Source organism: Cnephaeus nilssonii (genome assembly GCF_951640355.1).
Source record: "Cnephaeus nilssonii genome assembly, chromosome: 11".
NCBI classification, from domain to species: domain Eukaryota; kingdom Metazoa; phylum Chordata; class Mammalia; order Chiroptera; family Vespertilionidae; genus Cnephaeus; species Cnephaeus nilssonii.
In genome coordinates this window covers 60,342,074-60,356,341 of record NC_137082.1, presented here as the reverse complement: position 1 = coordinate 60,356,341, position 14,268 = coordinate 60,342,074, and the positions used below count along the sequence as shown (strand labels likewise).

The following is a 14,268-nucleotide window of genomic DNA, read 5'->3' as shown; positions in this document are numbered from 1 at the left end:
GTTGCTTATCATGCCTGTGTCAGGGTCCTCGAGAGCACCGTCACATTCAGTTTCACCAGGACTCTCAGGACTCAGCGTAGAGTTGTACTCGCGGCCCATATACCTATGGCAACGTATTAAGGATGCACAGCTGGGTTGGGGAAGAAGACACGGTGGAGTCTTCAGGTGTCCGTTCAGGCTTCCTTTCCTTGAGGGGTCACAGAGCGTACTCTTCCCTCAGCTACGAAAATGCAGCAGCACATGGTGACGTTTCTGCCCAGGGAAGCCCACTAGAGGTTCAGCATTTGTGGTTTTTACTGGGGGGCAGTGTTGTGGGCACCCTCTGCCCAGCATGTGCCCAAATTCTACTGTCCCAGAGGGAAAGCAGGTATTCAGCATAAACCACATTGTCTGCACAGACAGTGGAAACAGTGAGCCACTGACATCAGGTAGAGAACAATGGGAACATTTTACAGACCTAGCAAGCAGGCCCTTCAAAGGACAGCCTTCTGCCCACTGTTACCCTTTACTGCACACTATAAAACTAGGCATGGAAGTGTAAAAACCCCTCTGCTATCATTTCAGTGACAGGGGCTTTGTCGCTCATTGAATTACTATGTGAACCATCTGTATTTGCCAGGGCTGCTGAAGATTTATTGTCACAAATTCAGAAAAATTACCAGAAGCCACAGGAAGAGTTGAAGGTAATACAGGAAGCAGCAAGCAGCCTCCTTTCAAAGCACAACAGTGAACTGCAGGCAGCAGAAGACCTGGTGAGGGAAGCAGAGGCGAAGACGCAGGAAAGCAGCCGCCTCCTGCTCATTGTCAAGGCCAGCCTGCGAGAGTTCAATGTGAGTCTTAACAGGTCTCTCCTCAGTTAAAGCTAGTAATCAAATTCTCCCGTGTAAATAATACAAATTTCAGGTTCTTAAAAAAGGAGCCCCTAGCACTACTTCAGCACGTAGTGTCAGGCACCAGTGTTCGGAAGCTGACTTGCTTATGAAGCATCCTTAAAGGTGATTTTCGCTACAGGATAAAAAGCTGCGTGTTCAAGAAGAACAAAATGTGACCTCAGTGCTCATCGCCAAAGGAAGAAGATTGCTGGATGCTGCCACAGCACGTGCAAAGGCTGCACGAAGTGCGCTAGCAGTAAGTTTCTACTCAGCAGAGCCACAATATAGTTTCCAAATCATAAATATGCACACACACACTGCTGAATAGCTGCCTATACAATATATTCACTGTATTGATTTATCTATGTAGCAATTAGAGCGTCACCGGGATGAGCTGCTTTTGTGGACTGCCAAAATCAGGCACCACGTGGATGACCTGGTCATGCAGATGTCCAAACGGAGAGCGCTTGACCTTGTCTACAGAGCTGAGGGTCATGCAGCTGAGCTCCAGGAACTAGCAGGGGCTCTGGACAGGTGAGACCACATTTTGCAGGAATTCCAGAGGTTGTGATCCATTGATCAAAGAGAATAAGGATGACTATTTTGATCACAATGTTAAGTCACTCTTCCTCTTTTGTCTAAAAATGAAGATTCCTGTTTTGTTTACATGGTGAGGGGGATTTCCTCCCGTGTCTGATAACGTAGTTGACCATCGATCGGCATAAAGGTATGATGGAGAACTGAACCCAATAGGTGTTAAAGAAAATATAATGCTACAATATTAAGCCATCAAGACCTTGTTCCATATCTACTAAGTGCTCAGGGCTTTGCTCAGTTGCATGTGGACAGGACAAAGATATTAACTTCTTTACATCTCTTACCTTTTTGGAGCTTATCCTTTGTCTGGCTTTCTGCAGTGATGGAGGCTGGTTGCCCACACTGGACCTGTAGAAGTCTTATATCACCCCTGATTATTTTCTACTGCCTAAAGGCCTACCATAGCATTACAATAACTTAAACTTATATTTTTGGGTTTATGTCCTCACTTGTGAAAAGTGTATTTAATGAGAAGTACAGTGTTAGGCCAGTGGTTCCCAAACTTGTCTGCACATCAGAATAACCCAGGGAACTTCAAAAATACTGATGTCATACCCTGGCTGGTGGCTCAGTTGGTTGGATGTCATCCCATATACCAAAAGGTTGGTTCAATACCCAGTGGAGGCAACTGATGGATGATTCTATCACATCGATATTTCTACCCCCTCATTTCTACCTCTCTCTCTCTCTTAACCCCCTCCTGTCTCTCTAAAATGAATAAGAACATATCCTCAGGCAAGGATTTAAAAACAAACAAACTTATGCCTTTGTCCAACCTAGTCCTCCCAGCCCCCACTCAAAGATTGTGACTTAATTCATCTGGGTTGTGACCTATTTTCTAAAAATATCCCCAGGTGAGGAAACCAGTGTTTTAGGCCTATCAGTGATTTATGCCATAGTCTGAGTTAATTGGTAAATTTATTTATTTAAAATTTGTTATAAATTATGGATGGAAAAAGTCTGGACACACTGGGATTGTGTGTTGGTATGTTTTGTGGAAGGGGAAAAATAAATATATTTCCAATTTGAGGAAACTGCCCTAAAATATTAGATCACACAATGAAGACAATAAAAAAACTACATAAGATAGAATATTGCATAACTTATGTGCTGCATTGAGCACTACTGCCTACAGATGCCACAGGAATCAGTAGTAGAAAATGGAATTAGATACTCAGTGTCTCTCTTTTCATCTTTCATCATTTCCCAAAAGAGAAAACATAATTCTGACTACATACATAGCTAGAACAAAACATTTATTACTTAGTATCTGCAGTAAAAGCAACTGGTATGATACATAAAGTTAAATAACATTATTATCTTTTACTTATAAATCACCAAATTTTGCCAATCAAGTAGTAACAAGTAATAACTGCTGATGTCTGGTTTGGGAATTACTCAATAACCTTGGGAAGAAAATGAAGTGAGTTACACACCAGGCAAAGATATTGATTGTCAAATTTTATTTTCAAGATAGAGTGGCTGGATGAAATTGCACCATTACCTGTGCTGCACCAGCACAGCCAGGTTCAGTGAGCCTGACGTGGCGGTGAAGGATTAAGAAAAGACAGACAAGAGAATAAAGCTGGGTCTGGGTGGGACGCTGGGTCTGGAGAGACAGCATCATGGCCTGCAAGCGGAGTCTTTATTTTATAGCCAGATTCCATGAGGCAAAATAGGGGCGTGGTCAAGATGTTTACAACATTCTCATGGGTTTCCAATCTACTCAATTAAATGCACCTGATCAAGCTTTGTTTACTTGCTGCACCTGAGGCAGCATGCATCACTTAGCCACCTGGGAGCCGCTCTCCACAATTACCAGTTGGCAAGTTCCTAAGTGATTTGTCCACTTGTAAGAGTGAAGTTCAGATAATTGAAAGACTAGCTGCTCTTCCTCCAAAACCTCTAGTGAACTTCATCAATTTGGTGTAGGCCTTTTGAAATAAGACTCAGCAGCCTTACATATGCTTAGGAAAGCTTTTAGAAAATTAGCTATTGCCGAGCAGCAGAGATTACAATAAATGCAAACACTCAGTAGCACCCCAGACACATGCGGGGGTTTGAAGAGAGATCAAAAGAGAGCAGCTGGAAGAAACAGATGAATGGTTAAAAGATGGGAAACAGCCATTATCTCTTCTTGGGTATTAATTAAACAGTCATTTTTAGTGTTGTTGTGACAGTGTGGTCACTACTTCTTAAGATTCCTTTTGGAGTCAAAGGGGAATCCCTAGGTTGTTATTCCTTGTTGATGGTACTGCTCTAATGGGAAAGGAAGTAGGAGGCTTTTAAGAATAGTGGGGAAGTCCAATTTTAGTTTATCATAACACCTGCAAATATGCTGATTTCATAGTGGCCTTGGAAATGTTAGATTTGTGTCCCTGAATGCAACCAGCGCAACCCACATCCATTCCAACATTCGGAGCCTGATTGAAGAATCAGAAAAACTGGCAAAAGATGCTCTCAGGACTGTGATTGAGGCGAGCCTGGTAAGAAGAGCCGTGTGGGCTTCAATGGATGCCTTCCTTTTTTAGACACCGTGGGAGATTGTTCCTTAAGAGGCCTGAGCAGAGACTTGGTGGCTTAAATGTATGCTTGTCAACACTGCTTTCTGGTGGGATCTGTTTATGGCTTCTGCCATCATGTGGTATGTTTTAATTCTTAAAGTCATAAATACTTCTTTATAAAGACTAGGGACTAAGTGAGGTAAAGATGAGGAAAATCTCACCATTTCTTATTACAAAAATGCTTCTTGATACCTACTCAAGGCATCTTTTTTTTAATTTTTAAAAAAATACAATTGACATTCAATATTATATTAGTTTCAGGTGTACAGTATAGTGGTTAGATATTTATATAGCTTTTGAAATGATCCCTCCAATAAGTCTAGTACCCAACTGGCACAATACTTACTTATTACAATATTATTGACTATGATCCCTATGCTGTATTATACATCTCTGTGACTATTTTGTAACTGCCAATTTTTGAAGCATCTTTTCTTACCTGCGATGAAGATCTTTATTTAATGGGTGTTTTTTGTCTTGTATATTTATATTTAAAAATGGCTTGTGTTCTTTCTCTTCTCCCATAAATTAGGATGCACGTTAAACATGCATTAGGACAATTAAACTCTCCCTGCCTGTTATCTAGTTGACTTCCCTGTTTTGAATGAGATGGGAGGCTATTCTGATGGAGTGGCCTTCACATCCCCATCAGGATCCCACCCTGGCCTCCAGTCACCACGTGTAAATTGTTCTGTTTCCTAGTCCCCAGAAGCCCTGGAGTCTAATGGGAAAGCAGCTCTCCAGCGCAGCTCCAAATTCCTAAAAGAAAGCAGGAGCCTGAGCAGAAAGCATCAAGGTCAGTTTTTTCAGAAAATACCTGTACAGTTTCACTTTTCTTAAGAGTTTCAGTAAGCAATGATTTGTATATATAGGAACTATCCAATAACAAATTGGTATATCCATAATAAAATGGCAGCAGAAATCTGTTGTGTAAGAGAAACATGCAAGTTTTATATAAGACAGTGTATTTTCACCTTAATATATTCTAATATATCAAAAACGTCAAGTCTTTTCCTATAGAGTAAATAGTGGTCTATATACAGCTCACCCCCTTTTTAGGCTACCTCCCTGTCCTGTACTGTGTCTCTCCTGTACATGTGTGGATATGTGCATATCTTTTTGTTTCTCTGTGAGTCTTGCAGTTTAGAATTTGTTGTCATATAGAAAGTACACAGTTCTCAATAATAAAGCATTAAATACCAACTCTAGCATCAATGTTGATGGGCTATGGTTTCAGTTTATACAAGTAAAGGTACTTCGTAGGCCATGAAATAGTGAACGTCCTGCAATTAAAGTTTAGGCAGAACCATCATGTTCATCAAGGATTTTTATCAATAATTCATTTTTTAACATGTGCTCAGAATCCAATGTGATTGTGTATTATGAACAGAAATGCTAAAAGTGAAGCTTTGATCCAACAGCTTTGATCAGACTTAGAGGAGGTTGAGTTGAGCACCTGCTAGAGGTGGCGGGGGCGGGGCAGGGGAGTTCAGAAGGGAGCAGGAAGCAGAGGGGCCCTGGCTGGGGAGCAGGTGGAAGATGGGGAGGGAGATTAGCAGGCAGGAGCCCAGTTTGGGGTTTTACAACCCAGAGGAGAAAGGTGGCCACAATTTAGATATAGGTAGGAAATTTATGAGTCCAATTTTAAGACTGAGTGATTGAAACACCTCAAGGTGAGCTCTAATTAAGTTAGACATGTAATTTAAGAAGAAATATTAGTGAGAAGAGCAGTAAGCAAAGTAGGGAAAATGATCAAGCAAGCTAAAAATCACAATTTCTATAATCAGGGGCTCGAAGTCTTACTGGAGAAGCTTTCAATATGGGGGAGGGTCTCTGTAGAAAGCTGTCAATCCGTAGATGGGTCAAAGTGATGAAGAAAACTTGCCTAGGCAGCTTTTTATTAGGCCAGCTTAAAAGGAAACACTTTTCCCCTTTAAATAGGTATCACATTGGAACTGGGAGAATTGAAAAATGCGGCAAAGACATTTCAAGAAAATGCTGATAAGATTACTAGGCAGACCAATGAATCACTCTTAATACTTAGAGCAATTCCTGAAGGTAAGTGGAAAGGGGGTTCTTGATTTAATTAATGTCTTCTCATTGCAAAGCCATTACCCATGAATATGAGGAGGTCCTGCCTCCGGTTTGATGAAGAGCCCTTGCTGGAAATGAGCCCAGGATTGATAGTTCTTACTTGCAGAGGAATATGATTTGGAAGTGAAGATCACTATTTTTTAATAAGTTCAGAATACTTGAACTGAAGTATCAGAATTATACTAAAAAACAAAAGCACTAGAGATTTTATGCTACCATATTGATTGCTGGCTTTTACAATGCGCTTGTCACATGCCTTAACTGAAAGAAGTGTCATTCAAAAAAGTCAGCAAGTAAAGGAGCAGGAATGTTCCTGCTTTCATTATAAATGTAAGAAATTTTAAAAGTCTTGCTTGGTAATCTTCTTCATGAGGCAATGAAGCATTCTAAAATAGATCCTTTAATATTGAGGGTTTACAAGTGCAATATTCATTAAACTTTTAAATAAGATAACTTTTACAAAGTGTAATACAAAGGAATTGTGCTGTATGTACATTATTTACATTCCCTCCACCTTCTCTTTTTTTCTTAATAAGAATTTTTTTTTTTTTAAGTCTTACAAGTTGCCCAAATATCTCTAAATTTCCGTCTGCTGGTTCCCCTTATAAGCACACAAATCACCCTGGGGAGCTGGGCTTGGGCACTCTGAATTTCTTACCTTAAATCAATAAGGCATTTTCTGATGTGGATGGTTTTTTTCTCTCTCTTTCTGAGGACACATGGTATTTGTTGATTAAATACTTAAAAATAACTTTTTGTTTGAAAGTAATTTCAAACTTGCAGAAAAGTTGTAAAAAGAATACCAGTATATTCCTTATCCAGCTTCTCCTCATGTTAATGTTTGTCCCATTTGTGATTGTCATTTACACTTTTAAAATGAATACTAGTGCCTTTTAAAAATAATTATCACCCAGATTTTTCTAGAAAAACGAAATTCCAATTTATCTTAAGTGCCCATTTAGTCTGTATTCTGGTGTTATATCTAGCAGCCAGTTGATGTTGTGAAAAAATACCACTTCCTTTAGCCCGAGGCACATCCATGCCACCTACACATTTAAATTCCCAAACCTTCTTACGCAGACATGGGATGATTTGAAGAGGTATTTAATGGATATGAGAAGGGAATGACAGAAAAGAGACCAAATAAAGCAGTTCAGTTTCTCAAGTGAGAGCCTGAGCATGGCCATTAGCAGCTGCTTTTGTTGTCTCATATGTATTGAAATCACATTTCAATACAGAGAGCTTTTACCAAAATTATTTCATTTATCCCTAAAAGGCAGCAGTAGCACATATGACAAGCAACCTTAATATTGCCATTAAACACAAGAAAACCCATTTTATGATGTGCATGCTTGCATATGAATTTATTTCAGGTGTCAGAGACAAAGGAACCAAAATCAAAGGGCTGGCCATATCTGCCAATCAGAGTGCTGAGAGCACACTGAAGAATGTTGTGGGACTGAGTCAGAAGCTGCTGAACACATCGACAGACCTGTCCAAGGTCAATGCCACCTTACAAGAAGCAAATGAACTTCTACGGGACTCCTCAATGACCAGTACGTCGCAGTCTCCCTTCCCATTAGGAAAGTCTGCATTGTGCAATTTTGAGCTTGCCAAGTGCACAGTGATGCCTTGTTCACAAACAGCATTTCTAATAAAATGAAAATACACTAACATCTGGATTTCCATTTATAAAAAAAGAGACGGGCCTATGGTAATGCACGGTGCTGGTGCATTTTTCACATATGTACCAAAATATCAAGGACTTGATAATTAAGATATTCTGTTTCATCCAGTGCTTTAGTAATGACCAGTTCATTTCTCTGTGTCCTTCACCCCAACCCCAACTTTCTTGCTACCTTGTATTTGTTAGGTCTGTTAGCTGGGAAAAAAGTTAAAGATGTGGAAACACAAGCCAACCTTTTATTTGATCGGTTGAAGCCTTTGAAGACATTAGAAGAGAACCTGAGCAGAAACCTGTCAGAAATTAAACTGCTGATCAGTCAGGCCCGGAAACAAGCAGCTTCGGTGAGTGTGGGGCCCTGTTGCTACCAGTGACACCCGGTGCCCCCCTAGCTGAGACTCTCCGTAACTCCAAGTTCCGTAACTCCTGTAGAAATGGCTTTCTGTCTCACCGCGTCCCTGGAGTGTCTACTGACCAGCTCTGAATAATACCACATTCCTCACAGCAGTGTCTTAAGTATATTTACTTAAGTATATTTAATTAGTCTCATTTTTTTTTAAATTTCTGCTTTCATACATGTTTCAATCTATTGCTAGCAAGGAGATCTCCATGTCTTTGTGGAGATTTGTAATTGTAGCTTAGATTTATAGATTCATAACTATTAGCTAATGGTTGTCTAAGGGTTAACATCACTCTGCATTTCATCAGTGGCATATGGTGTTATTTCCATCATTTTACCAAGGTGGATTTTAATAATCCAAGTATTCTTCGGAATGTTTGTGCAGTAGGGGCCCATCTGCTAGGAGCCTGACCTAACGATTTGCATATGAACAAACGCTGCACACATCCAGGTCACTAAGTCCACGAGACACTTGACACCCAGAGAAGCACACACTGAGAAGATGTGGTCCAGCCACCCACCCATAGCACATGGCATTGCTGCGCTCTGGAGGGGAGGCATTTCAGGGAAATAAGATCTTGAGAGAATATCAATTGTCACACTACTGGGGACCTCTGGTCTAATGTTTATCCACCTAAGTTTTATAGCCAAGATGCAGGAGTTCCCAGCTCTTTGACACCCCTCCCCCCACAAATGACCTCACTGTTGGAAAAGGGCTATAGGTTTACATGAGCTCTGACCTCCACCTGTTTTATTTACAGTCACCAAATAAATGTGAGCCCAGCAGATGGCTCCAATTGCTCTGGTTAATACAGACTTAGGTTAATATATGCTATATATGCAAATAATTACTTAGAGAAACATGTGTAATATTTGCTCTATAAATATTTGTGAAAGACTAAGTAGATAATCCCTCCATTTATTCGACAAGTGATCATCAAATATGCTCTCTGTGGCAGGACTAAGGATTCCAAGATGACTTGGATAAGCTCCTTGACTTTAAGGAATTAAATCTCATACGACAGAGACGATTTTCTACATAGCATACTCTTTTAAAAATCCAAGACTGACTTTTTCATATTTAAATACTTTACCAAATTAATTTCTCTTCACCACTACCTGATTTCTCACTTCTGAAGCATTACATGTTGTCAGGAGAGGCACCTGCCTGACAGTGAAAGTCTGCCTGGGAATAGCACGTCTGAGCCCCTGGCGCACGGCCAGTGTGTCAGTAAGTGATTGGGACACTTTTTCTTCTTCTGCAGATTAAAGTGGCTGTGTCTGCAGACAGAGATTGTATCCGGGCCTACCAGCCTCCCATCTCTTCAACCAACTATAACACCTTAACACTAAATGTTAAGACGAGCGAACCCGATAACCTTCTCTTCTACCTCGGTAGCAGCACCAGCGTGAGTATGGACTCGCAGAAAGCAACAACGAGTCTCTTATGAATGCATATGGTTTCTGAATTGACTCTTTTCTGATGAAAAAACAATAGGGTCTTGGTGAAATCACTAATTCTTCTAAGGGAACTAACCTTTGCTAAACTAGTAGCATTAGATTAAAAATAAACAAATTACATAATATAATATCTGTGAGAGGGAAAGTGACATTGAGCAAGGAAAAGCATCTCCATCTGCAATCTTAATCACAAGCTGTGGCTTCGATGAACTTTTCGTAATGCCTTCTGTGACTTCTGCTGCCACTGAGTTTAGCGTTGGGTCTGTAAGGTCGACCTTGGTGGGTGTTACCCAGAGTGGAAGCCTGGACCCTATTGTTATGCTTCACTCAGGCTCTTCCACCCAATGAGATCCTAGTGGTCCCCAGAGGGCAAATCCCCTGTGGAAGCTGGCTGTATGGTGGAAATGGGTCAGAAGCCTTGTCTGTGTTCGGCCAGAAAATATTGTCAAGCCCAGATATTAACGGAAATGTCTTTTTAGGAGCTAGGGTGCAAAACAAGTGCAACTCCTGATGTGGGATTTAAAGGCTCTTACTGCGTATTTCACATTCATTTATTTCCTTCTCAGACTGGGCACGTACACAAGTGCAATGCCATCCCTCAACCTCCCTGGAGACTACCAGTGATCTCTCTCTCTCACACATACACATACACACACACACACACACACACACACACACACACACACACACACACTCGAGTCTTCCTGGGGAATTTTATGGGAGGCATTGTGGAGGGCCATGCAGTGCAGGGTGGTGGGGTGCTAATGGACCTGGGTGGCCACCACCCTCAGTGCTCTGAGTCCTGCTTCAGCTCCTGGGAGGCGGGGGTGGGAATTAAAAACAAAAGATGTTATTTTGTTTTTTTAATGAGTAAAAAAAATCCTGTAGGAACTCATTCTTTATTTTTCAAAATATATATTTATTGATTTCAGAGAGGAAGGGAGAGGAGAGAGAGAAAGATCAATGATGAGAGAGAATCATTGATTGGCTGCCTCCTGCGTGCCCCACCCTGGGGATCGAGCGTGGAACCCAGGTATGTGCCCTGACCGGGAACTGAACCGTGACCTCCTGGTTCATGGGTTGACACTCAAACACTGAGCCACCCCAGCGGGGCAGGACTCATTTTTTAAAGTGTTTTAATAGTCATGCAAGCAGTCTGGCCTGTAAACTCATGCCAACTCACCCCCTGCACCCAGCCTGATTTCCTGGCAGTGGAGATGCGGCGAGGGAAAGTGGCCTTCCTCTGGGATATGGGCTCCGGGGCAGCACGGTTGGAATTTCCAGACTTCCCAATTGATGACAACAAATGGCACAGTATCTACATAACCAGGTAATGGAGAACGTTCTCTTCCAGCATCTCTCTTTCTAAAACTGTATCTAAAGCTGTATATGATGTTTTTCACATCATATAATAGTTTGAAACTTCTAGGAAGTTAGATTATCGTGAAAGACCACTTAGAAATAGGGTGTGTGTTTTTTTCTTATTACAGAAGAAATAAACATTGTTACCCAAACCAACAATAAAAGAAGAAAAAAGTTAAAAGCTTATGTTACCTTTAGAATGGTAGGTGTGTCTGAGGCAGCCAGCCCAGTAAATGTTTACTGCCCAGTACATGGTAGTAAAGGCAGCGTGGTAGGAATTCCCTGTGGCTGGCAGTGGAATGCAAGCAGAAGAGGCCAGAGGATAGGATACAAGTGGGGAATGGGTTTTCTTAACAAACACAAGCAAAACTCTTCCTTATCAAGCCTCTCTCCAAAGGTAACTCTTAAGCAGCTTTAAGTATCTCTCTTTTTTTTTTTTTTTACTTTTCTGTAACATTATGGTTTATTATTGATGGTGTGTTGTTAGGAATTTTTGTCTTTTGCTTTGTTATCAATAAAAAGAAGTCATGTTAAAGGCAGTAAACAGTTTCAATTATAGTTTAACCCATTTTCCATGACTGTTCTACATGGTAGAAGACTGCTCTACCAGATTTTGGAGAGGAAACTAGGGGTGGGGGTTGGGAAAGACTAGAAGCAGGGAGACCAGCTGGGGGCTGTTGCAGTGGACATGGGGAGAAGCAGATGGAGGCTGGGTATGAAACATGTATGTACATATGTGGGCTGACTTGCAATTCTGTTCTTTTCGCCATTCTTTGTGACCCTTAGGTTTGGAAACATTGGTTCATTGACTGTAAAGGAAATGAGCGCAACTCAAAAGCCACCACCAAAAACAAGTAAATCCCTAGGAGCAGCTAACGTTCTGGATATAAACAACTCAACACTGATGTTTGTTGGAGGGCTCGGAGGACAAGTCAAGGTAACACTATGAACATTCATCTGCATACAACTGATTGGCTGATGTTACCTGTATATAAATTTGATACATACATTTATACAATGTTATATGTCAAACATATTTAAGTGAAAATTAGTATAATTGTTGAATATATCAATATTCAGATGAAGAGATTTTGCTTCTCTTATTTTGCTTAATGACGGTTCATCTGCAGAGTTGGGTTGGTTTTGTAGGGTAAAGGATCATACTTAATAAATAGCATAAATGGAAAAGAAGTCAGTGGTTCATTTCGCTATTTGGGTTTCTCTTCCAATGATGAAACAAGACATTCAATCGTTCACATTAATTTCTGTAAAGTTCCTTTATCTCTATTTTAACTCTAGTGGTAGACTCGTACTAATTAGTGTTTAGTGAAAGAGCGTATTGTACTTATTACACTAGTTATCCTCTCACCGAACCATGTTGAGTTGTGTGGATATAGTTCACGCTCTCACATGAGAATATGGGTCTCTGTGCCAGCCAGGCCCTCACCACTGACCACACATTCTCTGGGTCCCTTTCTCACTATAAAAGAGGCTTCTCTCCAGCGACCCTACTAACTGAGATGATCCTTTAAGATCCATCCAGTTGTCACTCATTCTAGTATTCCACTTCATCATTGGAAGGAAATCCAGTGATTACAAACTGTTTTTTTTTTAATGTTTTCTCAAAACTTGGATCTGTTAGATATAAGCTTTCAGGGAGGAGTTTCATTCATTTAGAGAATTTATTATTTTTCACCAAATATATGTGGGCTATGTTTGTGTGTTCATCTACTTTAGAAGTCTCCCGCTGTGAAGGTTACTCATTTCAAAGGCTGCATGGGAGAAGCCTTCTTGAATGGACAGTCCATTGGCCTATGGAACTATATTGAAAGGGAGGGCAAGTGCCATGGCTGCTTTGGAAGGTAATATTCCCCACGATTTAAACATTGTATGTTAGTTAGTGTATTAACATCTGAGAACTGCTTAAAGAACTTACCTGTATATCAAGGATGGATAGAGTTTATGGTGTCAGTCTTCTTATTACGAAGGAAAAGGTGTAGATTTACTAATAGAAGCATGGGTATCATTTTTAACCCTTACAAAGGACTCTTATTGCTGTGTCTTATACTGTATGCTTTGATCATGGATCATAAAATCAAGAAACAACAGACATCTTCTCAAACCACCTTCTGTCTCAAAGAGCCACAGTAAGCTTTGGGTAAACCACTACACATTTTCATTTTGAAAATACTTCTAAGGATGAGATTTTTGTGTGTGTGCTGTCAATTTTTATAAATAAATATTTTCTTATTCCTAAACTCTATAATTCTAGAAATAAAATGCACTTGCAAATGGAGAACAACTACCTAAAATCTTTTGGCATATATTGATATAATAGAGGGCATTTAATAATTTAACCTCACCAATCTCAACACCCCCTCTGTTATTTTCTAATAAAATAACTATAGCCCTGTAAGTATGGAAGACCGATTTTATAGCACTTTAACAATTAAGACAATAGATTGCCTTTGCCATTAAAGAAATGTAACATCAGATACAATATCTCCCACCTAATGGGCTGCTCTGTCCAGATAGACACCTAACAGTGAGCGGTGACAAGATCAATTGGAAGCAACTCACCTTTCCTTCAGACTTTCATGGGAGAGTTTTCACTTTATCTTTGTCAGGTCTGCTTTCTCCTAGCTTGGGATTTTGTAGTTTAAGCCTTTTAATTGCTAATACCCCTTCCTTAGCTTGTTCAAAAAGTTATGACCAAAAGCATGGTTATAGGAGACTTAGAATTAAAAAAAAGTATTGGGTTTAGCATCATAATTGCTCAGGCTCCTGGCCCAGCTCTCCTATCAAATCTCTCAGTGGCCTGAAGTGTAAATCTTTACACCTCAAGGAGGGAGGTTTGGTTTCTTCTTCCAGAACAGGAAAACAATAATCATACTTACCTTACCTGCCTCCCAAAATTATGGTGGTGAATATATAACATGATGTATATGAAAATACTTTATAAATTTGAATGTTCACTAATGTTCATCTCTGGTCTTCCTACAGTGACAGCCCATTGATTTCCAGGTAAATGTCCCAGGATTATTTTCCTGACAATAAATATATGAGAGACTAAGGTTTTATAATTGGCAAATACCATCAAAATGATATTACCTTGTGAGGTAATGACACCTGCTCTTGAACTTCAGGAGCATGAGCACACTCACTGAAGCTCCCTCTTCCATCACTTTTTAAAGAAAGATATGTTTTTGTTGATTTTAGAGAGAGAGGCAGGGA

General features: G+C 40.3%; 1 protein-coding gene across 1 annotated transcript in view; it reads left to right on the top strand.

Annotated features, from left to right (window-relative positions):
• LAMA1 (laminin subunit alpha 1) overlaps positions 1–14,268 on the top strand; it is a 144,407-nt gene that overhangs the window by 101,146 nt on the left and 28,993 nt on the right. The window contains exons 37-48 of the mRNA XM_079783773.1: positions 620–830; positions 1,012–1,128; positions 1,243–1,406; positions 3,820–3,955; positions 4,736–4,829; positions 5,975–6,091; positions 7,501–7,683; positions 8,001–8,155; positions 9,477–9,620; positions 10,869–11,002; positions 11,821–11,971; positions 12,772–12,896. Coding sequence (XP_079639899.1) covers positions 620–830; positions 1,012–1,128; positions 1,243–1,406; positions 3,820–3,955; positions 4,736–4,829; positions 5,975–6,091; positions 7,501–7,683; positions 8,001–8,155; positions 9,477–9,620; positions 10,869–11,002; positions 11,821–11,971; positions 12,772–12,896 — 1,731 coding nt within the window. The remainder of the gene's footprint in view (positions 1–619; positions 831–1,011; positions 1,129–1,242; positions 1,407–3,819; positions 3,956–4,735; positions 4,830–5,974; positions 6,092–7,500; positions 7,684–8,000; positions 8,156–9,476; positions 9,621–10,868; positions 11,003–11,820; positions 11,972–12,771; positions 12,897–14,268) is intronic.